At 41.4% G+C, this 25,340-nt stretch overlaps 2 protein-coding genes across 3 annotated transcripts in view; both read right to left on the reverse strand.

The window, feature by feature from the left end:
• pacsin3 (protein kinase C and casein kinase substrate in neurons 3) overlaps nucleotides 1–14,317 on the reverse strand; it is a 32,442-nt gene extending 18,125 nt beyond the window's left edge. Inside the window, exons 1-2 of one of the 2 annotated variants that reach the window (XM_030723380.1) lie at nucleotides 13,860–14,317; nucleotides 9,983–10,048 (exon numbers count right to left, since the gene is read on the reverse strand). The gene's annotated coding sequence lies outside the window, so the exon portion shown is untranslated. The remainder of the gene's footprint in view (nucleotides 1–9,982; nucleotides 10,049–13,859) is intronic. The other variant, XM_030723375.1, reaches the window with a different exon arrangement.
• An 886-nt stretch (nucleotides 14,318–15,203) lies between these two features.
• Nucleotides 15,204–24,323, reverse strand: ero1a (endoplasmic reticulum oxidoreductase 1 alpha). The gene is made up of 15 exons (XM_030722633.1): nucleotides 23,990–24,323; nucleotides 22,480–22,599; nucleotides 22,300–22,383; nucleotides 21,953–21,994; nucleotides 20,867–20,943; nucleotides 19,998–20,071; nucleotides 19,363–19,483; nucleotides 18,753–18,814; nucleotides 18,621–18,647; nucleotides 18,450–18,542; nucleotides 18,070–18,316; nucleotides 16,627–16,696; nucleotides 16,136–16,222; nucleotides 15,866–16,002; nucleotides 15,204–15,481 (listed from the first exon to the last, which is right to left on the reverse strand). Exons 1-15 carry the CDS (start codon nucleotides 24,068–24,070, stop codon nucleotides 15,421–15,423), a joined length of 1,383 nt encoding a protein of 460 aa, XP_030578493.1. The 5' UTR covers nucleotides 24,071–24,323; the 3' UTR covers nucleotides 15,204–15,420.
• Nucleotides 24,324–25,340: the final 1,017 nt, after the last annotated feature.

Here is a 25,340-nt window from a genome sequence, read left to right on the forward strand (position 1 = left end):
TTCCTCTGTGCTATTCTCCCATTGGACAAAAGCCTTTGTCAAGGCCAGACAGCTTCCTGTTGCAGACACTGTCAACAATCTGTCAAACGTGCTACTGCTCAAGGCCTCACTGTGTTCTTAACCACAGCACAAACTCAAGTGTCATCTCTGTGTGCCACCTTTCAGTCTGTGAGCTGCTAATGTCAGTGCAAAAACTGGTACATGGAACATCTGCAACCTTCACACTGAGGAAATCCCTTACAGCACCCATTACCCAGTGCTTAATGTCGAATAAAATGTGATAGTTTAACACTGGGGGGAAAAAGGAAATCTTTCTACTGTCCGGTGCTTAAATGAGGTTTTCAGACACAGTTCAGTTAAATATGTTGGCCTTAAAGATAGAAATAAACACAAGAGATCAGATTTAAGAAAGACTTTCCTATAATAATGCCTGATATAAAAAAAAAAGAAAGAAAAAGACCTCTCTTTTATAGAATAAAAAAAAATATGCATAAATTATAACTAGGGAAGACAAAATCTCCCAAACACCTAAATTATTTCCTCTGTGTTACATATTACAATATATACTACTGTATACTACAGTAAATTTTAAATAACTGTTAAAAACATAGCAAGTGGGCCTTTAAGGATTCAAAGCAGGTTGTTCTAGAAGTTTCATCACTGTTTGACTACCTTCCCTATGAGACTGTGCTCTACAAGCTTGACTTGACAAGACTCAGAGGTTCCTGATTATTTTTCCTTCTCCCAGAGTTTCACATTGTTCACTCTCACTGTAAATAACTCCTAATATATCAGTGCTGGGAGCAGACTGGTGCTAAATTAGATGTAGAGTACAATAGTAGCCTTGGTGAGATCTGCAGGGAACGATGTGGGAGTGAGCATAAATTAGCTCTGCAGCTTTGCCCATTATGCAACAACGGAGCAGCAAGCCTTTACTTGGAGCCAATATCAGAGTGAATCTTGAATAAAAAGGATTAGATCTGATATGTAGTTGCAGGTGTGTCTGACTGTGTTTGGGTGTGGTGCGTCTGAGGAGAAGAGCGACGTTCAAGATTAAATAAAAGCTGATTTCCCAAAAACACAACATCACATAACCCACACAGCTAATCCACGGCAGGCAGCACAAGTGAAAGCAACAAAAGGATAACCGTGTATGCGTGTGTCGCTGCTAAGTGTTAAGTATGCCAATAACTGCAGAGGCATCTGCCACCAGCATGCTGGGACATGAGGGAGTATGTGAAAATTAACTTTGCTATGGATTGTCAATTACTGCTTCTTTAGAACTTCAGCAGAGGTTTAACTATAACAACGGTGGAGGTCATGATAACTTAACAATATTCCTTTTAATGCTGATCTGATCACTGCACCTATAACTCATATTCTTAATTTATCACTTGCTACAGGCAAAATTCCAAAAATATCTAGAAAGGCTGCGTAAGTGCTCCCACCCCATAAAAGCGGTGATGAGAGAGACTTAAATAATTCCTGCCCTATTTCGAAATTTTCTTGCCTAGAAAAGGTCTTAGGAGTATTTTAACAATACTTGGAGATTTAAATAATATTAGTAAACAATTAAAACTGATGAAAATACTTTAAGTCAACATTTTATGAACCTGCTAATTTAATTTTCTGTAATTCTAAAAAAAAAAAAAAAAAAAAAAAAAATGCAATTACTGGTGAGGAATTAATTAGGACATCCCCACATTTATTCCCACTTAAAATGGCTTATAAAAATAAATAAATAAAAAAAAAAATCACACACACACACACACACAAGTGTATCACATTTTGCTCTGTTCAAACCTCATACATTTAATTTGATGTGCTCCTGACTGCTGAAGTGAGAGTGAACACCGTGGTGAGACTGTAATTATTGTGGGGTCTTCACCTTTCAATATAAAGCACCTGGAGGTGACTGACTGTTGTGATTCGGCGCTTTATAAATAAAATTGATTTGAATCAAAAGAGCTGTCTGAGGCCTTCAAAAAGTGTAGCAGCTTACGAGTCTCATATGGGATTTAAAAAAGATGTCAAAAGAAACTGAAATTAGCCATTCCACTGCCTGGAAAATAGTCTTCAAGAGAAGGATATTTAAAACAACTGCCAATGTGCCCAGGTCTGGCGGTCCAAGCAAGTTCATCCCAAGAGCAGAGATGCTAAAAGAAGTCTCCAAAAACCATAAGATGTCATCACGAGACCTACAGTGGGCTCTTGCTACTGTTAATGTAAAAAAAAAACCATATCTCTACATTTAGAAAGAGACTGACAAGTTTAACTTGCATGGAAGGTGTGTGAGGAGAAAACCTTTGCTCTCTAAGGGAAACATGAAGGCCAGACTGAAGTTCACCAGAGAGACACAGACAAAAACCAGGACTTTCTTTGGACAAATGAGTCTAAAACTGAATTATCTGGACACCAGAACAGAGGACACATTTGGTGTAAACCAAATACAGCATTCCAGGAAAAAAACTTAACACCAATTGTGACGCATGGAGGTGGAAAAGTTCTGTGGTTTGGGGATGACAGCACCTGGCCGGCTCACCATCATAAATTCTATAACATGTATCAGAGGGTGCTTGAGGAACATGTGAGACTGGAGCAGAATTAAAGCTGGAGCAGAACTGGACCCTGCAATATGACAATCACACAAAACATACCAGTAAATCCACCAAGGACTGGCTGAAAACTAAGAAATGGAGAGTCCTGGAATGGCCAAGTCAAAGCCCAGCCCAGATCTTAATCCCACTGAGATGCTTTGGGATGACTTGAAATGGTCTATGAATGGAGAAAAGAAAAAAAAAAAAAAAATCTCACAGCTGAAGCAACTCTGCGCTGAAGAGTGGGGCAACCCTACCAGTTTCTTACCGATGTCAGAGGCTGGCAGATGGCTATAAGAAGCGTCTCACTGAATTTGCTTCAGCCAGAGGAGGTATCACGAGCTATGAGGAGGCAGGCGAGGCTTTTTCCTCTGTTAGATTAGATATTTTTGGGCACATCTTTTGTTTAATGAGTAAAATAAGGTTACCTTTTGTTGTTTACCTGCAATTAAAATCACGTTCTTTACCAGAGATAAATTAAAAACAAGATTTTTATGTATTTGTTTACAAAATACAACAGCAACAGTGTATGAAATAGAGAACCGTCTCACACTGACACACTGTTTATTAAATTTCATCCAAAAGACTTAAAGCTGAATCACACTGACACACAACAGTCAGCATTGGGAGGAAGGTCACGCAAAGTCCCGAGAGTGTGCATGTGTGTGTGTGTGTATATACACAGCAGTCACACATTACCTACAGCCTGCAGTAAAGGGATTAGACTGTTTACTCTAAGGCAGACAGGGAGACCAAACTTATTAGCTGGACACAGTACCCTCAGCTGAACATACCATTACTGGGGACTGGTACTGAGGGTTAGTATTAGACTGGTACTGGACAAATGCTGCTTCTATGAGTGTTTTAGTAGCTGGATTGGGGGTAACAGGGTAACAACAACTTCCAGACCATGGACAACTCTAGACCAGGGATCCTCAAATCCAGGCCTCGAGGTCCGGTGTCCTGCAGCTTTTAGATGTGTCCCTGATCCAACACACCTGAATCAAATGGCTGAATTACCTCCTCAGTATGCAGTCAAGTTCTCCAGAGTCCTGCTAATGACTTTTATATTTGACTCAGATGTGTTGAAGCAGGGACACATCTAAAAACTGCAGGACACTGGACCTCGAGGCCTGGATCCCTGCTCTAGACAGTCAAAAACGTCACCTTTGGGGCCATGGGAAACACTCAATTTACTGAGAAAAAGCTTCATTTATATCAATCTAAAGCTGGAGTCTGATCCACACTTCCACACTCTTAGCAGCAGCATGAGGGAAGTCTCCCTTGCTTAATTACCAAATATAAGCCAATTCTATGCGCTCAGCTCAGTGTTTTTGTTATTTCATTTACATGTCTTTGCTAGCACCCCCAAGATGACAAATCAGCTGGTTCATAAGATATTGAATTAAAGGTAAAATTACATAAACCTAAAAGAAGTTTTTTGTCGTCATTTCCTGTGGTTAGAGGGGTCTCAGACCCTGACAGATGGTCAGATTCATGATCTATTTATCCAGAGTGTTTGGTTTATGTGGTGAGCTCATTTAGACCCTTACCACTGACTGTGGTTGTGGTGTTTGAGGATGTTTTCTTCCCTTGGTCACTTATGAACTTGAGTTCAATCCCCTCAGTGTAAGCCAATTCACAAATAGAGGAAAAACAGCCTGTGTGGGACTTTGGACCACAGTTAATGTTTTAGATCTGCCTAGCTGCAAACAGTGCAGCGTGACAGTGAAGGGAGTTTATCAAGGGGTTACATGGGTAATGAGTTTGTATATAAGTGTGACAACTAAAAATGTGTGAGATGCCCTCAGAATAATGCATTTGTGCATAACAACCACCGACGACATTGCTTCTACTCTTTTTACTTTGACTTCTTATGTTTTTGCTGGTTGGTCAAAGGGAGTCAGGTTTATTCCAGCATCTCTGTTCTGACTCATAGAGGGCATAGACAAACACACTATATGACTACGTGACTAATAGGCTAAAATGCACCTATTTTAACAGTTTAAGCTAAGATTTGAAATGTTTTTGTTCACTTCTATAAAACATTCACAGCAACAGCTTGATGCACCTCAAACAGAGAAAAGATGCAGATTTGACAGTAAGTTGTAAGAACTGAGGTATTTGGTTAAATGGCAACATTCAATTTATTCTTATAATAGCACATAGTCCTGTTTTAGCTTGAATTGACCAAATGAGATGTAAGAGAATTTTTAACCATTTAAGTGGACCTACTTTGTGTTTTCATATTTTCTGTCATATATATATTGTTACAGTGGTGAATACTCATTAAAAAAAAAATCCCAGAGTGACAAATTCTGAAGTTTGTGTGTGTAACCAAACGTGGCATCAAAAAAAAGGCATTATCCTTAATATGGTCATCTCAGACAGAAGTCCCACCCACCTGCCAATCAAACCTCTCGTTTAGAGAAAGCAGCCAATCAGAAGGATAAGGGTGAAGAGAAAGAGGAAATAAAACTGTTGCAGAGAATGAATAAACTTAGGTACTTTACCAAGGCACAGTAGGAGTTAAAGAATGATTTTGAACAGCAAATCATGCAGCACTACTCTGGTAGAGTCTAAGAATACAATATGGGTCTGGAAATGAACACAATGGGTATGCTCTGTAATGGGGTATAATTACTTCTGGGCAGAGCCACGCAAGTCATTTCCCACTGTTTCCAGTCTTTATGTTAAGCTAACCTAAGCAAACATACAACCTGAGAACAGCAACAATCTTTAGGTCTAACTCAAAAATGCCAAATATCATGCTTTTTTCCCCCAACTTTGTAAATTCTCTTTATTTGTGGTACAAGAATCTGATCTTAATAATATTCAGAAATGAGAAACTTTTGAAATGTTTTCAAAACTGTCTTCCATTAGAGTTGAAAGAATGCTTTGTCAGAGTGGCCTCTGGTTCAGTTTTTCATTTAGTCCATTAACCACCTGAATGAATCCAAAAGCTAGAGGACAATCCTTGATCTGAAACAGGCCGCAGACCGTCAGGCCTGAACAACAGAGAACAGGAGCACTGTTGAATCAGAGCAAAAGCGATGGGAGCCACAAAACCGTGAAAGACAAGAGGAACGAGAGAGTGAAAAACGTGACGGACAAGCAATAAGATACGTGCAGAAAACGACTCACTGTTCAGGATAAGCTTAGCGAATTTCAGCACCTCCCAAAAGAAAATAACTGTGACCTGAAGACAGAACATTTTGAGCCACTGAGAACATATCAGGGTAGCTGGAAATAGTAGGAGGTTTGGTATCACAACAGCACACACAAGCTTCTGAAGTGGTCTCCACAGCACGGCAACAAAGCTCATCTGAAAGGCACGTGAGGCTGGTTTGTCAAGCATGATGAACGAAGCAGAAGTGCGTATGGCACAAAATACGGATGCAGCCAGCCAAATAAATGACACCAGCCATAAAAATCTACACCTCGAGTTCTCCTTGTGCTTCTGTCCTGAGGCATCTGACTCACCGCAAAGTCTTTAATCCATTATTTAAAGAAATAATGGATTAAGATGAACCATGATTTTTTGGCAATCATGGTTCATCTTCCATGATTGCCAAAAAAAAAGAAGAAAAATATGCAAGTTAAAAAGTGCTTTGAAAAAATAGAGCGGGTACAACTTGACTTAAAAAAAAGTTTTTAAAAGGTTTTGCTTGCCAGATAGGTTGCTTCAGGCATCCTGTACCTCATTTCAACCACTGCAATACTGCAACAAATGATTCACAGATAGGTTGTATGGTCCATTCTCGTATGGTTTTTCATTCAAACAGCTTTATTCTGAGCTGGTTCTGAAAAGGCACAGAGTCAGAACCAGCACTGGAGCACTTGCTAGACTTCCTCTTTGGACTTCGTCAGCCTTGGCGTCCTCTGTTGCTTCATGTAATCCCAGACTGACTTCACAATGCCGAGATCAGGGCAGACCATATGTTGCTGGCCTCCTTGTTCTTCATGTGGCTAAGGCTACTTCATTAGGCTTTTTGCTCCTGTAGCACAATCAATTCTGACACCAGTGAGACAAACACATGGAAACACCATCATGCAAGTCAATAATTTCTAACTACACAAAGGATCAACTTGGTAGTAACACCATGATATACATTCAGCTGAGCTCAGTAAGCTGTGTCAGCACTTTGGGTTTGGTCCTATTGATAAGAGGCCAGCATGGAAGAAACTGAGTGCACCATTTACCTCCAGAAAGCAGAGGGGTAAACAAGGTAACACTTCAAAATGGATCTCAGTTCAGCATACTGTGTGTTGGTGTCTATTGCAGGAACAACTGTCAACAGGTCCTCCAGAAATAGCCTGTGAAAGAAGGGAGGGTGTCCATAGCTACTTATTAGAAACTGATTAAATGAAAAATAAAAGACTAATCAACAAGTCTAACAGTGGGAACAATGTTAGCAGTGCTATAGCACCAGGAGCCTTCTTTCTGTGCTGGGTAAAACAACAGTGAATGGGGTGTTGATGATATTAATTAGAATCGGAACAAAAAAGCTTTTCTGGTGCCAACGACTGAGGGTCGCAAAGATTAAATCGGCCAGCCAGCTAATACTTCACATCCCTCGCTACAACAACTTCTGTTAGCAGCAGCTGTTCACTTTTTCCATAAATACCATCACACACCTTGATGAAAGGCCAAGAAATAAGAAAAATTAGATATCCTCACGTCTAGTAAAGAGTGATCACTATTTGTGCCTTAGTTCGTTTCACTCTGGTAAAAACCATCTCTGTTGAGAAGCACAAAGAGGATCAGCGACAAAAACATGGAAAATCATCTCATCCATACATAATCTGGAGAGATCTGCATCCAATACGTTCCCGCTAAAGAGGTGGGTGATGGGAAGGGAGGGAGACAGAAGGAGATTCTGGTTGTTGGTTTATAGAGAAGTGGGTCAGCCCAGTGAGGAGGAGGAGGGGGGAAGAGCAGCTGAGGGAGGGATGAGGAGGGAATGACGGATAGAGAGGCAGCTCCAGACCTCATAAGCCCCACTGGAAAACTCATGGCCACTAATCTGATTAATGTAAACCAACAGTTTCCCTGCAGCCAAGCCAGGGCTATATGCTCCTACAGATGAAGCACGGGGAGGCCCACATGAACATTAGTCTGCGAGCTCGTCTGCGTTCCAGCTAAGTCTCGGTGTGTGAGGTTATGCGCTGTAGGTTCATGAGGACCCGGAGGCTTTAAACATCTAAAAAGAGGAGCACTTGGAGATTCTTCTCTGCTCCAGTTGCTGCCAACAGCTGGCTGCATATCAGAGCCTGAGAACCAGCTGTGTATCAGACCACTGCTGTGTGATTCTGAAAAATAATTGAGAGACTGTTTAAAGAACGAAAATGTTAACCATGCTCTCAATGATTACAAAATGATTGCTGTTGGCAACAATAAACCGCATTATGGGATACTTTGAAAGCCATCATGCTTGGCATTGATAAACAACTGTCTCTAGCTTGAAATGGCTACAGAGGAGAAGTCAGGGAGTAAAACATTTGAACCAAAAAAAAAGTTTGTGAGTGGAAGTTTTGCTGGATTGAAGTCATTTATTGGATGAGCTTTCTTGAAAACTGTTTCATGGAAATTTCTTCCCGCCAGTGGAAATATACATGTGTGAAAAATAAAGGCAATGTGCCCAAAAATGGCCCTAAAAACAAGTCCAGCCTTAAATTATTTCTTTCTATAGACAATTTCCACTTATGACAAGTGCATAATGTTGAAATTTTTATACAAAGTCAAGTGACTTTTTGATTTTAAAATACTCGTGTAAAGAAAATTTTTTTTTTTTTTAAATTAAGGGCATGGTTGTTTTGAGCTACAAGTGGGTGCGGTTTCATTGTGTTTAGCCTTCAGTTTAAGACAGCCTGTTTTTTTGCAAGCCGAAGCTTGTGTCCCACATCATATCACAGATGTAAACTAAGCTAGTTAAGTGCACTGGCTCGCTGCCCAGTTAAAACATCTGTAAACATGGTTATGCCAGAATTTAGGGGACCCCCCCCATCCAAAAAAAAACACAAGGTGGCAACATCAAAAATGCCAAACTTGGAGCTTCAAAAAGTCTAATGGGCAACACCATGGTGGTTATGTCCATCATTTATATCCAGTCTATGTTTGCAACCTATTCTAGTATGTAATTAAAGGTTCAGTCTCCCTAAAAACAGGATTTGACTCTTCCACATTTTAAAGATGGTTGGATAAATTTAAAAAATTGCCCATTAACACAACACTGTTTATGTTAGTAGTTTCATGTTAATAATTTAACTCAATAAGAAAAACCTTCTGAAGACATTTAATTTGTGTGAAGGAGTTAAAAGGAATAGGCACAAAGCCTATGAGCCTGAGGGAAACAGCTGGCCTGCCATCACCTCTAATATTCACCACGTTAGATGCTGTATATTGCTGTATTTATACAATCAATGAAGGTCTGAATGTTTCCTGTCTCTGAGGTGAAATAACTTGGCATGAGGAGTAGCTCCAGTATGGGTGGCATTACTTTTACCATTTCATTAAGATGGTGATATGAGAGTGAAGAATATTACACTAAGCAGATATTTGCACTTCACTGTCAGAATATTATGACCGATGTGCTTCAGTTTAGCTTTACAGCTGTGCACTTTGCACCCGAAGAGGAACAAACAACTAAATTTCCACAATGATCATGAGTGCATCAAACTATGAACCTAAATGGCATCCTGGCAAATGCATAAACTAGTGCGTCAGTGTGCGAGTAGACAATCCTCAAAGTGAAAATGCGTGTCTAGTATCACACAAACCTGTTCTAAACACAACTCTGAATTTCCTCAGTTTTTAAATGCCAATCACATGAAGTCACAGGTGGTGAACACAGGAAGTGTTGAGCACATTTTTTCCCAACATGTCTGCACAAACTGTGACTGTCAGAGTGCTAAACAACTAAACACCACCCGCACTAATCTCATGACTCCGGCAGAGAACGGCTTCAGTTTGCAACACTAAAGAGGCATCTGCACGAGACAGGTATCATTTAAAGAAAGGCGGGACGAGGTGGCTGACTCTTACTCTGGCAGCATGAGCTTATCCTACCAAGCAAACTGAGTCTTTAACATGCAGTTAAAAGCTTTTTCTTCACTCACTGAGCTGAGATGAGTCTGATGTTTTCAGACTTTGGAGAGATATCGTGCAGCTTTGCAAGACTGCAAACAGATACCATCAACAGACTGAGTGGATTATGTGAAGGAGCTGAAGGGAAGCTACTGACAGACAAAACGCAGAAAGCAAAAGGCAGCGTATTAAATGTTACAGAAGCACGATTAGCATCCTTATGAACAGTGTACATCCAGAACAAACCACACTGCAGACACTGCTGCCACATGGAGCCCCAAGTCACAGCACAACTTACCTTATCAGAGACGAAAACAGCGTTGGACGGACGTCCAAACAGAAGACGGCCTCGGTCTCCACAGGTCTGAGAGACACAGGGGGACAGCCACAGAGAGAAGAAGATCCCGCAGGAGCAGAAGCAACAGCAAAGGGGGAACACACAGAGAGGCTTGTTAGCGAAGCAGCAAGCAGTTAGATTAGATCCTCCAGCAGCTGTTCAGGCAGGGCTAGGCGAGCTGCCCAATATATGGCTCTGTGCCATACAATGGGTGGTGCAGGGTGGCACATTCTGGGATTCGCAGTGAAATACCTCACATGGAGTGTGTAGTGGAGGGTTAATGAAGCATTTAGAGAGCAGCAGCCCCAATAAGAGGAGGTCAGAGCAGTTAACTCATACCTCTGCCTGAGCAGCGAGTTAGGAGGAGAGTGTCAGGTTATTAAAAGACCACACCAGTGATTCTGCTTTGTTCAAGACACATACGTCGATATTTCACTTTTTTAAAAATATTTTTCCACCTTGTAGAGACTTGAAACTTGTTTATTTATTAGTCTTAAATCTGCGCAACCTGGTCTCAGATAAACAACCAAAAGGACTAGCAACATATTTTCTGACAGCAAAAATGACTTAAAGAAAAAAATACTAATACTAATCTTTTTTGTACAGGAAAATTTTCTGATAGCAGTAAGAAATCAGAAAGCAGAGAAGTCTTATTATCCAAACATGCAGGCCTGTCTCTGCTTTGTTTAGTGATTTGTGGACTTTCAAAATCTCACTTGTTGTGACCTTTGTGATACAAAAAGAGCCACAATGATGATGCCCATTGAATCAGATCCACAGATAGTTGCAAAGACTGACATGAAGGCATTCTCTGATCCTCTGCCCACGTTTTTAATAATCAACAGATAAATCTAAATCCAGATTCAGCCACAGCTGAAGATCCCTGGCACTGAACTTTAAACCTCTGTGCAGCTGCCAGAGTTTGGATCCCATTCATGAAAAGGAAAACCAAAACAAAACCAAAACAAAACATGGTTTCTTCTTTAGGTGCTTCCTGTTGCAACTTGGATAATTGACAGAGTTTCACTTCAGAATGATGAATGCTTCAAGAGCCAGAGCTGAGAACCCCACCCTTTTCACTAAGAACACAAACGATGAATACAGCTGATTAGTTATCAGCACAACTTCAAATAACTCCCTAATCAGATATTAGACAAATGAAGCAGAACCGCCAGTGATGGTGAGTCATTTTATCACAATAGAATTATTTTATGCCCCCATCAACCAGTCAGGTGGTACTTTACATGTATTTCTCTCCAGATATGACCTTTGAATAACTTTGGCAAGTACTCAGGATAAAACAAGTTAAATCAGACTGAAGGGGTGAAAAATCTGAGATCATCATTGCCAGCTAGATATCAAAATAAATCAAATGTATCATTAGAATATAAGGTTTGCTTCAATACAGCAATGAAGCTGTGAAATTACAGCAGGAACTGTGCAGCACCGCATTTTACATTTCTTTTAGTAAGAATTACCTACTATAGCAAGAAGTACAGTAGGTACACTAAAATAACAGCATGTTGGCAAATCTAGCAGCCAGTACTGTTGTTTAACAGGGAAATCAGCTGCAGTACATTCACAAACAAAATGTTCATTACAGTAAAAAATATTAACCAAGTGGTATGATTATTTTGATTAAAGCATAACGGATCTCCATCCATCTTGGGCAGGGGTCAGCAAGCTTTGCTATGAAAAAAAGTCATCCGTGTACTTTGGATGGATGGATGATGGATGGATAAATTATAGAAAATAACTAAATTTGTTTGCTTTTATTACTTTTTATTATCAATAAAACACAATTGTGCAGTTCTCCTGATCTATGTGTAGCTGTCGCTTGGTCAAATCACCCTGGTTACAGATGATGGTTGCCTGGTTAAAATAAACCAAAATGATTCTCTAATAGAAACTTCATAGATCTTCTTACACATATCAACAGTATTACTATCAAGTATCAAAGTCTTAACATCAAGTCTTTTAATTTCCATTCAAAAAAAACCAAAACTGTGTCAGTGTTAATTTGTGTTTTAACTGTAACGCTGTGCTTTAGCAATGTTTCACTTTCCCGCTCCTGTAGCGTCTGACAGCCGCTCCGCCGGCAGCCCGAGGCTGTGTCTCTAACTGACGACAGACCATGTGAGAGTTTTCTGGCAGAGGAGCGGCGAGGCCAGAAAAAACGAAAGCAGATCACAGAGAGGCAGAGCTCAGCAGACCAGAGACTGAGTCAAAGAAAAGGACAACTCAGCCTTGTTCCCACACTGCTAACCAGAACCACATCACTGAAGCCATGCCGGGCTAAAATAGCCTCCATGGCAGCTCCTCCGGCTCAGCGCAAAGACCTGAAGCCTGCGAGCAGGACGCAGGCCATGGCGATCTAAGCCCAATCTGTTGCACACTGCAGGCAACACGGCTGAAGATTAACCTGCTTCCCCAGCTGTTCACATTTGATTGGAGGGAAGCATGCTTTCTAGAAAATTCAACCCGAGATTGAGTGCAGGTTTCATAAAGGCAGAGCTGAAATGATCAATCGAATAAATGATCCATCCTCCTGGTCTGCACAACAGGGCCACACAGAAATAACGCTGCTGTTAAAACAATGACCTGCACCCCTCGCAGGAAGTCAATGTTCATTTGACAGAGCGTGGAAGTTAACGCTCTCTACTGACATATTTCATGTTTCCATGAAATTCCACTTTCTTGGCAGCAGCTGGAGCCTGAAGCTGAGGAAGGTTCCTGCTCCCAGCCTCCAAACGGTCTTCTTTTCAGATCTGTACACTACAATAATCATGAAGAACAATAAATTGCTGAAGGGTCGCAATACAAACAAACAAATCAACCCTGGTTTTGTTGCTGCTTTCTCCACACTTTTTAATTACTTCAAATCTTAATTCTGATGCTGGAAAATCACTAAACTCCCGGCATGCCTAAATGATCCTCCTTTATTACCATGAACATAAGTATTTTGTGATATGAAGATCCGGTTCGACATGTTCTTGTAGTAACCTGATTACTGCATTCTTTTACTTCAGGTAACTGCTTACAAATGCAAATCAAAGGCTTTAGAAGGGTTAACGTGACAGTGTTGTAACCGTTACCCTCAAATCAATTTGACTACGTCAAGTTGACTTGATCCACTGTGTGCATTGGAAAACAGACTGCAACACTACACCTGCCATCATCTGCGTTTCTGTTGCGATCCTTTACTTAAACTGAGCCTTGCACAGATCATGTGTGATATTTTTTAATAAATGTGAATAAGGTGTACACACGCAACAGTGTATGGCTTCTTTTCAGATAACTTCTTATCCAGGTTTCTCAGACTGAGATGTTTCTTCTGCTATGATTCAGTAGCACCTGACTGAATTTCTAACAAGCCGCCAGCTTCTGCGCACATCACAGTTTTGAAAGGAATGTCCTTGTTCCAAACTTGCACTACATTTTAAAAGCTGGGCGAGTAAGTGAAGTAGGGAGTGATGTTGGGGGGGATTTTCTGCCCCCTGCTGGTCAGAAATCCCCTGAGGCAGCTTTAAAGTGTGCGAACACACTGGTTTGGAATATGAGCCTTCAAGTTTAACAGCTACTGCATGGACATTTAGATATTCATTATATTGTAGATGTTGTATTGCGGGGTACGCTTAAAGCTAATAAAATACAAAACTATAATCTATGAAATGCATGTGGGAACACTTCCCGACTATCACCACACAAAAAGCACCTGATAAAGCACCAACACTTGCTTCCATTTGTCTGCGTTTGGCAGTTTTCACATCACAAAGCGTTTCCGGTCCTCGGGAGGGGAACAAGTGCTGGCAGCAGGCAGGCAGGTGAGGTGGCTTACCTGTTTCTCTCCGAGCCGGAGGAACAACCCGACACCGAGATCCTCCTGGAGCTGCAGCTTCTCCCTTCCTCTTTCACCACCTCCTGTCACGCCAGCAGAGTGATATTTCTTTAAATAAATGCAGCACTAACAGTCCTCTTTTACGCCTCCACAAACTGCGACATCTTGCAAGTTCACTCCGCAGTCCTGCGTCGACCCCCCTCAGCCATTTACACGACGAGAAGATCCGACCTCCAGCCCCCTGCGACTCCAAGAAACTCCCAGTATAACCGGTTCGGGTCCTCCTCTGCTCGGTTAAAAAAAAATAATAATAATAAAGTAAAATAAAAATAAAGTTGTAGCCTAAGTGCCGAGAGAAAAGGAAAAATAATGGGAATAAAAAAGGGCGCGTTTGTGTTCCTCAGAAGGGATGAAAAGCTGTTTCTCCTGGTAGGTGTACGTACGCGTCTTCCCCCTCCGGCGCCTGCTGGCGTTTCTGTGTAATCAGACGCTGCGCAGCGGAATATCCATTCATCCTATTACAGAGTTTAACCCTTCACACGGACTCATCCCAGAGTCCAGGAAAACCAAGAAGATCCCCCCACAGGCTGAATGCATGCACGGAAAACACGGAGAGTTCAAAAATAAACTGTTTATTGAAAATTACGATTAAACGTACAAAATAATTATCAATCCACTTTATTTTTATGTCCACTGGGTGAGAACTAATGAAATTAATATCACTGACGGACATTTTACAATTCCTGCGATAATAAATGTAAACTTAGCTTCACATTCAGCAGACAAAACCATTTCAATATATTACCGTTTATATTTTCATAAAATTAACAATTAAAATAAAAGTAAATCCCCAAATTGATAACATCCAACAGCGCAATGTCCAATATTCCCTGTGAGCCAAAAGCAATACTGGACATGTCGGTAACACTGGTGAACATTACCAGCTTATATAAATGTTAGTGATCTCTGCTGAAGGGCTTACAAAATTTTCCTCACACATAGAATTATTATTTAAATAACACATGTTGATAGCAAATGTAACTTTGAGCTATCCACAGAATCAAGTCTGATTTACATTCAGTTTTCCCCTGAAGGTTTTGAGAAGAATTAGATTTTACATTTCTCCGCAAACAGCGCCATCCTCAGGACCAAAGTATAATCACAGCAACACAGGTCTGAACATCATCAGCGGTCAGCCCCAAAACACCATCTGAAGTAATTTCATTGACCAAAGGTTCAAAATAGAGAAGCCAGTTTCTCAGTCAGACAAAAAAAAAAAAAAAAATCTGTGCCATTCAAAGGAAAGCTAAACCATTACCATAAAGTGTGATTTTGTATAAAAAATAAAAATAAAATGTGATTTATTGTAATTCAAGAGAAAGGGATTAATCATTTCTTTGCACATTAGCTGATTAAAGCAGATCTTTCAGTCTACATTTCAGCAGGTTTAAGACAGTAGGAAAGATGGCAGGCGGTGGTCTGGGACCACAAAAGTGCACATGTCCAAATAAAACCCATCAGAGAAGAGCCGGCAGGTGAAGGCAGACTCCTCCCACTGTCCTCACTGCTCCTCTGCGAGCAGCACTCTGAAGTTCTTCAGCTCCCTGACGCTTGTGGAAATCCTGTGCAAAATTCAGGAGGAGACATTTAAGTCCTTAACTTTGTGCTGAGTTAAATGTGTAGGATTATGGCAACTTAAGAAATTTGATTAACAACCAAAAGATAAAAATCCAGTTACTAGATATAAACTTATTCTAAAGGCTCTTATTATAATAAACCTAGCAAACCGAGAGGTGACAGCCTCAGGAGTTTGACATTGATTAACATCAGTCCTAAACAGCACATGCCCATTTATCATATTTAAAAATCATTTTTAAAAAGTGCTTCAGATCTAATAAAAACGAATGCACGGGCAACAAAAGCACCCCCAGGAGCAGAGTGGCTGTGAGTTTTAACTAAGCCATTTTAAATATAGCACAGATTGATGTCCACAGGCTCTCCCTCACCTTCCGAAGGCGTTGAACAGGGAGACGATCTCCTGCCGGCTGAGCTGGAAAGTGGGTTGCTGGTTACTGGATTTGGGCAGAGCTTCAATCTGTCGCTCTGAAAACAAAATCCTCAGAGCTGTGCCTAATCCCTGAGTCTGTGACATGAGAGAGGCAGAAAGAGCAAATCACAATGCAGTTTGTCTTCACAGCACATCCACCAAGAGAGGAGCAGCGCTGCATGTGTATTTCAAGCTAACAAGAGACTGCAGAGAGGAAGGTAACGAGCACCTGCAGTTTCCCCCACAGGCGACACTTAAAGCACCCGACACAGTCCATGATCCTGGAGATGTTGAGGAAGGCCAGTCTGATATCCTCCTGACAGACACGGCACACAAGAAGACTCACGTCACTTTACATCGTTAAAGTTAACCACAGAGAATAACTGCGACTTCAGTCAATGTTCCTGTGAGTCTGCACCAAGCTGCTGGACAGAAGATTTCTCCCTGCATCTGGATTATTTCTGCAACACGAGCATTTTTTTTAAATCCAGTGATGTTTTTATTTACAGCACATTTTCACGTACAGTTCTAACTGAGGTGGTCTGACTGGATGAATTTTAATGAACTGTTTTCACTGCACAAAACCTAAGGTTTATTAAAAAACCTTTAAATTTATGAGCTCAAACAATCACAAATATGGAGAACTCTTAGTAAGTAATCAATCTGTGCATTATTTCCACAGTATCAAACTTCAGCCGAGTTTTTAAAACACTTGCTGACCTTCAGTTTGGCTGCTTCCTTTTCATCCCCACCAAACAGAGAGGTCTCATCAAAGTGCAAAGGGAAAGATCTAGAAAAGGGAGATGAAAGTCATGTTAAAATATGGCAAAAAACCAAGAGACGTGACAGTGATTAAAGATGAAGAATCATGAACAGGTTAAGCTCATAACTGGACTCCATGCAGCAGAAGCACAGGTGTCTTCTACCATGCCACCTACATTTCTCAGAGTGCTAACCCCACACACCCACACTTTTCTACATTTCTAAATTCAGACCCAACACAGTTCAGATGTTTACATTCATGTCCATTATGCACTGTTGTCAATGCGCCATCTGACTGCCCCCCCAAATTCATTCTGGAGCGTGACAACAACCCAAAGCCGGAGACAAAGAAATCTTCAGCCACAAGAAGTACCAGGTCTCCTGCAGCAGTTGGCCTGACCCTCACGCTGCCCTGATCTCGCCTTCGTGGAGTCACATCCACAGCACAACTGCTCCAAGATCTTTAATTTGTTTCAGATTTGGCATTTCTGATGAATGCACTTTGCATGAAATTAGCTGCTAAAGTGTTCACAGCATCCTCACTTTACTGCATCTGTTTAAATTTGGTTGATCTTTCCTTCAAGGTCATCTTCTCTTGTAGCTCTGGACCACTCCCACTGCAGCTGTTATTGTTTTGATCACTCTGGAAGTTTCCTTTCTGATCACTTGCCCATCTGAGATCGATGTTGAACTTTCTCCAGTGTATCAAACCCGTGACACTTCAACTTGAATTTCCCCTTGGAGAAAAAGACACAAATAGGTGACAACCTTTTTTTTGTGGCCAAAAAAAAAAAAAAAAAAACTCCTTTTGCCAGACCCTGATGGCATAAACTAAATTTTAGGCCATTTATTCTGAATGTTCCCCCAAAGAGCCTCAGGATGTTACAGGTAAACGCTGCCTGGAGAACAATTTCATGGTGCCTGAATGTTGGAGAAAAAGCAACAAGCACGCTCCTCATCAGCCCTCCAACTTTGACACAATGGGCCCTTCCTCTAAGACTCCTCTGGAAGGCTCAGCTCCATCATCAGAATGATGATCACCGGTGTAATTGTTAGTCAGTTTGACACAGAAGCTTATGTCTGCTCTCTGAGCGAGCTCATGGTCCATGGTGAAATCTGCAGATGGGCACGTGGTCAGACAGGCTTACAGGAAGGGAGCCACACAAAGCAGGAATGCTGGAGGCCATCCAGACTTTAAATTGGTATCAGTAAACAGTTAATACACATACCACATAACTGCACATGCATGTGCATTTGGAAGCAAAAATATGGCAAAAGCATTACGTTTATAGAACATAAATATCATGTTGAGAACTAGAATAAACTGAAGTTAAGAAAAAGGGCAGGCTGTATTACACCGTGCTGAAAACCCAGTAACAGTCGGTGTGGTCTGAGACCAACCTGGCCAGCTGCAGGATGTGCAGCAGCTGCTCTTTGTGTTCCTGGTCCTCCTCGGGTCTGCCCGTGTACAGCTGGAAGGACGATTGCTGGAAGAACGGCAGAACTTTGGCCAGCGCTCGCAGCTCTATCAGGTACAGGAAGTAAAGGTTGCGGAGCCTCTTGGGCCCTTCGCCGGCCGTCAGCTCAGAGTCAAAACGCTGTCTGAACTCGGAAACATTGTGACCCCACTTCCTCTGATACCAGCTGTCTGAAAGTGGATAAAAGAGGGCTAGTTAGGAATCACAACACAGTCAGAACAAGCTATTTTGACTCGAGACAAAAAAAAAAAAAAAAAAAAAAAAAAAAAAAAAAAAGAAGAGAAAATAAATGTGATGTCTCACCATCCAGCAGATATCTGGCGCTCAGGTGTATGTTGATGCTGGCATGGAGACCTGAGACGAGCCGGTAGAAAGCCCTTTTCTCCACGCACTGACCTGCCAGAGAAAGACACACAGGGTTGACCGAAAACTAGACAAAACTCAACAAAATCTTCAGGTGAAGCAACAGCTTACCTTCCAGCCAGCTGTAGAAGGTCCTTGCTGTAAACAAAGTCAGTGTCATCAGAAACAGAGAAAAACAACAACAATAACACCAAACAGATTGTTACTGCTTACTATTTTTTTAAAACAATGAAGACTTCCCACCTTCACTTCCTGAGCTGCTCTGGAATGCGTTGGGATTTAGCGGTCGTTTGATGGAATATGGTCTGGAAAGGACACAAAAGTGCTTTTTTTGACACCTGCTTGCTTTTCATTAAAGGGGACCTATTTTGCCTTTTCTTTTTTTTTTTTTTTTTTTAAATCATACACAATGGTGGATGCTCATAGTAAATATGGTGAAATGAGATCACTGTATAAACCCTGGGAGCCAAAGCTCAGGCTGTGCTGGCTCTGTATGATGTCAGAGGGACTGGATATCCCCAGTATGGTCATTGTGGACACTTCTTTGGCTGTAGCACAGAAACCCAAACTTTGGCTTAAAGGGAGCTAAAGCAGCTCACTTCAAACAGCAGATGAACTAAAGGGTAACACAAAGTCCCAGTGTGAGATAAATAGACACACACGTTTACTTATCCCAAGTCACTGTGCTGCACAAAACACAGACGCAGTTGCACAGTGACTTAATCCCAAATGCTCGAGCTCCATCAGCAGACTGACATCTCAGTTTGTAGTGTAAGGTTCTTGAGTTGCACACAAAAAGTTAAAAAAAAAAAAAAAAATAGAAAAATGTGATGCAGTTTTTCAGAATGCTTACTTGAAGCAGTTCTCTTCATAGATGCTGTTCCAGATCTGCCAGGCCTCTGGTCCTTTGTAGCCTGTGAAACGTTCTGGATTCAGCAGCAGGTCGACGTACTGGGAGTCTGGTGAGTCCTCGTCTGGGAAAACAGCGACACTTTATTCTGCTGTACGTCACTATAAAACCATCTTTTTGTTAGCCAAATGTGACTGAACTTAGCAGAGGGTGGAGAGTCACACACACACACACACACACACACACACACACACACGTATTTCATTAAAGTTCTGGAGAAACACATACTAGTGTTTCATTGCATTTTCTAAATGTTACACAATCCTTGGTGTTGTAATTGCTTTATGTTCCCTAAAACTACTCCTTATAGTACATTTTACAATCAGTCCCAGCGCTGCTTAAACACAGCAGCACATTTGTGTGTGGCTTTCCAAAAACAAGAGACACATTCTTTTTCTTTGCTCCTCTTCAGTTATGTTCACGACTTCTGGTACACTTCCAAAACACTTCTGTTCCTTAAGATCACGATCTCCCTTAAAATAAAAACGCATTTGACCATCGCATTCATGCCATTTGTCAATCAGCTGTTAATTTGTTCTTAAATGGTGGGAATCCAACACCGTTGGACTGAGACGCACCGTCAACTACGCAGAAGCGTTCAGCTTCATCATCGTGTTTGCTCCAGTCGAGCAGAGCCTCTCTGGTCTCAGCGCTGGGAAAAAGAAGAGGAGCAGTCAGTTGGTTGAGTCAGGGAAAAAAAAAAGAACAGATCTACACTTTCTGGATAAACTTTAAGCAACATTTAAAAGAATTCAGATTCCTTGGCCATGACTTTCTACAAGATTTTATACAGTCTCCAAAAAAGCAAATAAAAAAATGGGAGAATATCTGCAAACCATCAGCAGAAGTGGAGGAAGTTCACATAAGAAAGCTCAATAATGGAAACACTAAAAGGATCCAGCTGAGATGGTTTGGGTACATGTGTACAATGCCTCCCCGGTGAGGCGTTTTCAGCATGCCCTACTGGTAGGGGACCCTGGGCCGGACCCAAGGAGGAGGTGGATGGAGAAGGGGGGGGGGGTTGTATGTACATTGAACTGTACTGTTTGAACTAGAATGGAGGGTAAGAGTGATCTTAAGCTTTATTTCATAATCTGCTTTTTGAGACTTTACTAACTGCACTGGATCTCTCAATTACTGTACCAGCAACATACTCAAAGACAGATGAAGTCGACCTTCACTCCGACTGTATATTTTTGGTATCCTACTTGAAGGTTTAACAGAACGTTACACATTAATTGGAGAAAGCTTCTTCTTTAACTAAAAACACCCATACTTGTTATCTCGGCTATTAGCAAGGAAATCATTAAAAACAACAGAGACGTGTTGGTTAGGATTTATACAGAAACAGGCAAAAGGCAGAAATCTAAGATTAAATGCTCTCAAAGTTCAAAACTACATTTTAAAGAGAAGAACAAATGAGATGAGCCCAATGAGCAAGACTTACCTTAAAGAGACATCTACAGCTCCCAGATGCTTTGCCTTCTCACATTCATCCTGCTGCTCGTTAGCTTCTGCTGAATACTGAACACACACACACACACACACACACACACACACACACACACACACACACACACCCACACACACACACACACAATTTACAATTCCATGAATTACAGAGGAAGTCTGAGGTGCAGCAATGCTATATTCTGTTAAATTTACTATGATCATGCATAAACATAGGAACATTTATTATTGTAAAATGAACTATAATGCACCCACAAAAAATTATTTCTTATAGCCCCACAACTTGTTTTTTGTTTGTTTGCTTTTTTAATTAAATAACATCACACCCTTCATGTAAAACTCAACTGCAAAATTAGTCTTTATAAATACCAACAGGTACAGCAGTACCCTGAACATCAGTCAGGTGGTACATTTACAATTTTTTTGGAAGTAGTTCAAGCAACCCCAATCAGATTCTCCACAAAAGTAGTTGATAGGGGAAGAATCTCTCAGACGCTTCCTAAAGAATGAAGCAGCAATGCTTTTTCCACAGACTGCACGGGATATAAAAGATGGATGTCGCTTCCAGCTCTGAAACGCAAACTAAATGTGGGCAGTGCCTTAAACCTGCATTCTTTCTTATGGCCAGCAGGGGGTGACTACTGGCTGCAAAGAAATAAATAAATCTTTGGGCTGGCTCCTTCTGTCACCTCAGTACACTTTCCTGATGAGTTCTTTTGAAAATGCAGTATACAACAGAAGCGAGCACAGCCATGAGCAAAATCTTGCACAATTGCCAGATGAGTGAAAATTGCATCAGCTCTTAACTTACTCACTTTGAATCATGTGACATTTAAGCGATATTGCACAGCATGGGTGTATTTAATCCGCCTGCGTACTGCATCGCTGCAGCAGTGAATCATTTCCAAACTGCCATTTCTCCTCAGCAAACTTTACACACAGAGACTGTAAACTGTTGTCAAAGTTGATGTTATGATGTAGTCCAGGGACCCTCTGGCTGTTAGACCCCGCCCCCCACAGCAGCCAGTTTGCATTTACCTGACAAGGATCATTAAATACTCACCTTGTTGTGGGAAGAGGATCGAAGCCCCTCGGGCACCTCGTTCTGTGAAGAGAGTTTCAGTCAGTCTGATGTGACCGTGTGCACCTGGTGTTAATATGTAATCTTTCTTTTTTAAAGATAATTCAATCTAGCCTGCATGTCTTTGCATTTACGCTTGCTTTAAATATGCAGCGACTGCACCCGCAATTTAAACGTGATATGCAAAAGTAGTTAAGTTGGTTCACAAGAAGCAATGCCGCTGTGGGGCTCTATTGTTATAGGTTACTCAGACACTGATCACACGTTAACAGCAGGCTGAATAGGGTGTAAAGGTCTGTTTACAGCTGGTAGATGAGCTTTAAACTCACAGGAGAGCAGGGCTTCACCGCACAGTCCCTCAGACCACACTCACTGCTGGCAGTCCAGAAAGGACATGGCTTATTCAGGTTCACCTGCAGAGCATCAAAGCCAAACACACATTCTGAGCAACAGACTTCACCTGCAGGTGTGTGTGTGTGTGTGTGTGTGTGTGTATGAGTCCACCTTACCTTGTAGAATCTGAAATAGTCAGACTCCAGAAGACTTTGAAGTTTGGGGAACAGCTGGTTGTTGTTGAAGTTGTCGATGGTCTCCACGTCACAGGTGCAGTCATCCAGGTCACCTGTGACCTGATGTAGAGGGAACACAGACATCTGGTCATCCTGTGTACATTCACTCCTGACAGACAGTGAGTGAGTGCTGTCTGTCGCACACCTTTGTAAGTGCAAGTTTACAGACTTGCGCTTACAAACCAAAGGGCTTAGCATCAGTGCCAGAGATACCAGTGGGATCAACAAACCGAGTCTCCACAAAGTCCCACGGCTGGGACCATCACTGGGGTCAGAATCTGGAAGCGTCTGAGTCAGACGAGAGGTCACTGAACAAACTGCTCTCCATCACACCCGCTCCACTCCACACCACCGAGGAGGCAGAGCTCCTTCTCCCTTAGACTGAGTCAACCCAGCTGCCATAAGGAGCGCTCCTTTCTGTGACAGGTGAACACACCTGGCAGGCATCAGATTCCACACACGTGTCTTCATCCAGCCATTTCTTAGATTTATAGTGTACATATTATTTATTAATGCAATTTGCATCTCATTCTTATTCTTTAACTTAACCTCAGTTTTATTTATTTTTTCACTGCTGCATATATACACACACTTCTGGCACCATCTCACAGTGTAACACCTCCACTATTCACCTGTGCTTTTACTTTCATCGTGTTAACTTATTCTGTACTATTTCTATTCTTTATCCCGCTGCTGCAACACAATTCCCTCATAGGATCAATAAAGTATCTACTATTTTCTGAATATATGTATGCCGGAAATGTCCTTAAGTAAACAAAATGAAGGGAATTAAATCTTAACAGCTTTGTTGTTACATCTTCTAAAAGGACATCGGTGGGCCGATGTCCAGGGGACTCACAAGTCATCTACCGAACTTTGTATTTAACATTAACAGTCCCTTTGTTTTCCACGCTTTTACTTTAGCAACAACATAAATGCTACAATACACATAATAAAAATGATTTTGCCAATTCATTTTAAATGTAGGGGCCTAGGCCAAACCGCGATTGTGTTTATTGATTTACTTTTTCGTATTGTTACTGATGTTTGGATTACTGACAAAAATCATACAGTGACAGATAAGAAGAAAACAAGTGTAAAGCACTCATTAAAATGATGGAAACACGCAAGAAAGGAAGCCCAGTTAGCTGCAACATGTTCACATGACACGTGTTACCTGTATACCATCAGTCATTTCCTCGGCTCTATCAAACCCACTTTTTTTATTTCCTCCTACCATCAAAAACGATTTTGAGGCCACAGCCTTGACAATCAGCTGCATTTGGATTTAAAGACAACCGTAAAAAACCGACAGTCAGGTAAACTGAAGCCTCGTACTAATAATGACTTTTTTCTTTTTATCTTTACTGTGTGTATTTCAGAACAGCACAGGTAACTCAGAGGAATCCTTTCTAAACCAAACAGCCGCACACATGTAGGAAGTACTCACCTGGCAGAAACACCTGCACTCTGCATATCCGGAAGCCCCGAGGAGGAGGAGGAGGACAGGAACGAAGACCACCAGCTTCATAACGACCTCTCTTGTGTGCACAGACCTCTGTTTGTTAAACTTCAGCTACGTGTGAATGAAAGCAGCAGCAGCAGCAGCAGCTTTGAGGAGGAGGAGGAGGTGATCAGCTGTCAGCTTCCTCTTTATTTCCTCATTTCCAATCCGCTACGTGCACTACGTGACGACTCGATCATCATCAGCAGCAGCAGCAGCAGCAGCTTTAATCACGTATCACAGCATTCACGTCACGCCGGTCCTGCCAGCGTCTGTTTTTAATTATTTTATTATTTGTGGGCATTTTAGCGCTGAACGCTTTTTACTTCCTGTTCGGCCACAAAACCGTCCGACTGAAACTCACAGCAAGGCTAACTTACTGTTGATAGACTCGCGATAAATCATATTAACATCGACATGTGACGTTTTTACTCAGTATAATATATATGACGTATTTTGATACATAGAAATAAATTTTTTTTTTTTTAAACTTAGTAAGTCGAATAAATTATAATTTTTTGCGGGATAATGTGAGTTATTTTGATTTTTAAAAATGTGAAGAAAAATTTGCCAATGTATTAATAACTACACTCAAAAACAACAACAAACCTCCCCGACTCCCCCTAAACGAGAAAGTTTATAATGGGATGCTGTAATACTAAAGGTGAGCCACACGGGGGCGCCAAAAGACGATGATTTATTGGCTTTTACACTAATGAGTGACAGTCAGGGTTCAAATAAACTCAAAGTAAACTTCTCTAAGAGAGTTTAAATATAGAAAAGGGAAAACCGCGTTATTTGCTCACAGAGCTGAGAAATCCCTGTGTTCAACACAACCTGTTTAAACCTATTTAGCATTTCAGGATGATTCGGGGCCTGTCTCAGCTGATTTAGGAAAAGAGACAGGTTAACCCTGGACCTTTCGCACCTACGACCACTTTAGAATCACCAATTAACCTAGCAAGCACGTCTTTAGACTGCTTTGGACTCCCCGACACTCTCCTGAGAAAACCTATGCAGGCACAGGGCTCTCAGGTCGGTACAGCATTAAAAACAGGAATAATTCTGTCATGGAAATCACTGCATGGGCTCAGGAACACTTCCGGTTCACCGTGCCATCCACAAACGCAGCTCTATCATCCAGTGAAAAGGGCTTCTCTGGCCTCATTTAAAATGGAAAAGTGGAAAACTGTACTGTGGTCAGATGAATCAAAATTGGAAACTGTTGTTGAACCACTGTTCCCGGATCTTATTGGCTTGTTACCATCTTAAAACAAATAAATAAAATTCTAGTATA

This window comes from Archocentrus centrarchus, chromosome 3 (assembly GCF_007364275.1).
Source record: "Archocentrus centrarchus isolate MPI-CPG fArcCen1 chromosome 3, fArcCen1, whole genome shotgun sequence".
In the NCBI taxonomy this organism is placed as follows: Eukaryota; Metazoa; Chordata; class Actinopteri; order Cichliformes; family Cichlidae; genus Archocentrus; species Archocentrus centrarchus.

Bases quoted from the DNA above. Each gene is read 5' to 3' on its own strand.
- ero1a (XM_030722633.1), bottom strand. From the start codon at position 24,070: ATGAAGCTGGTGGTCTTCGTTCCTGTCCTCCTCCTCCTCCTCGGGGCT. The intron at 16,223-16,626 runs GTCAGCAAGTGT...CGTGTCTGTCAG, and splicing joins AGGAAGCAGCCAAACTGAAG to GAGGATATCAGACTGGCCTT. The intron at 15,482-15,865 runs GTGAGGGAGAGC...AATTTTGCACAG, and splicing joins CTGTTCAACGCCTTCGGAAG to GATTTCCACAAGCGTCAGGG.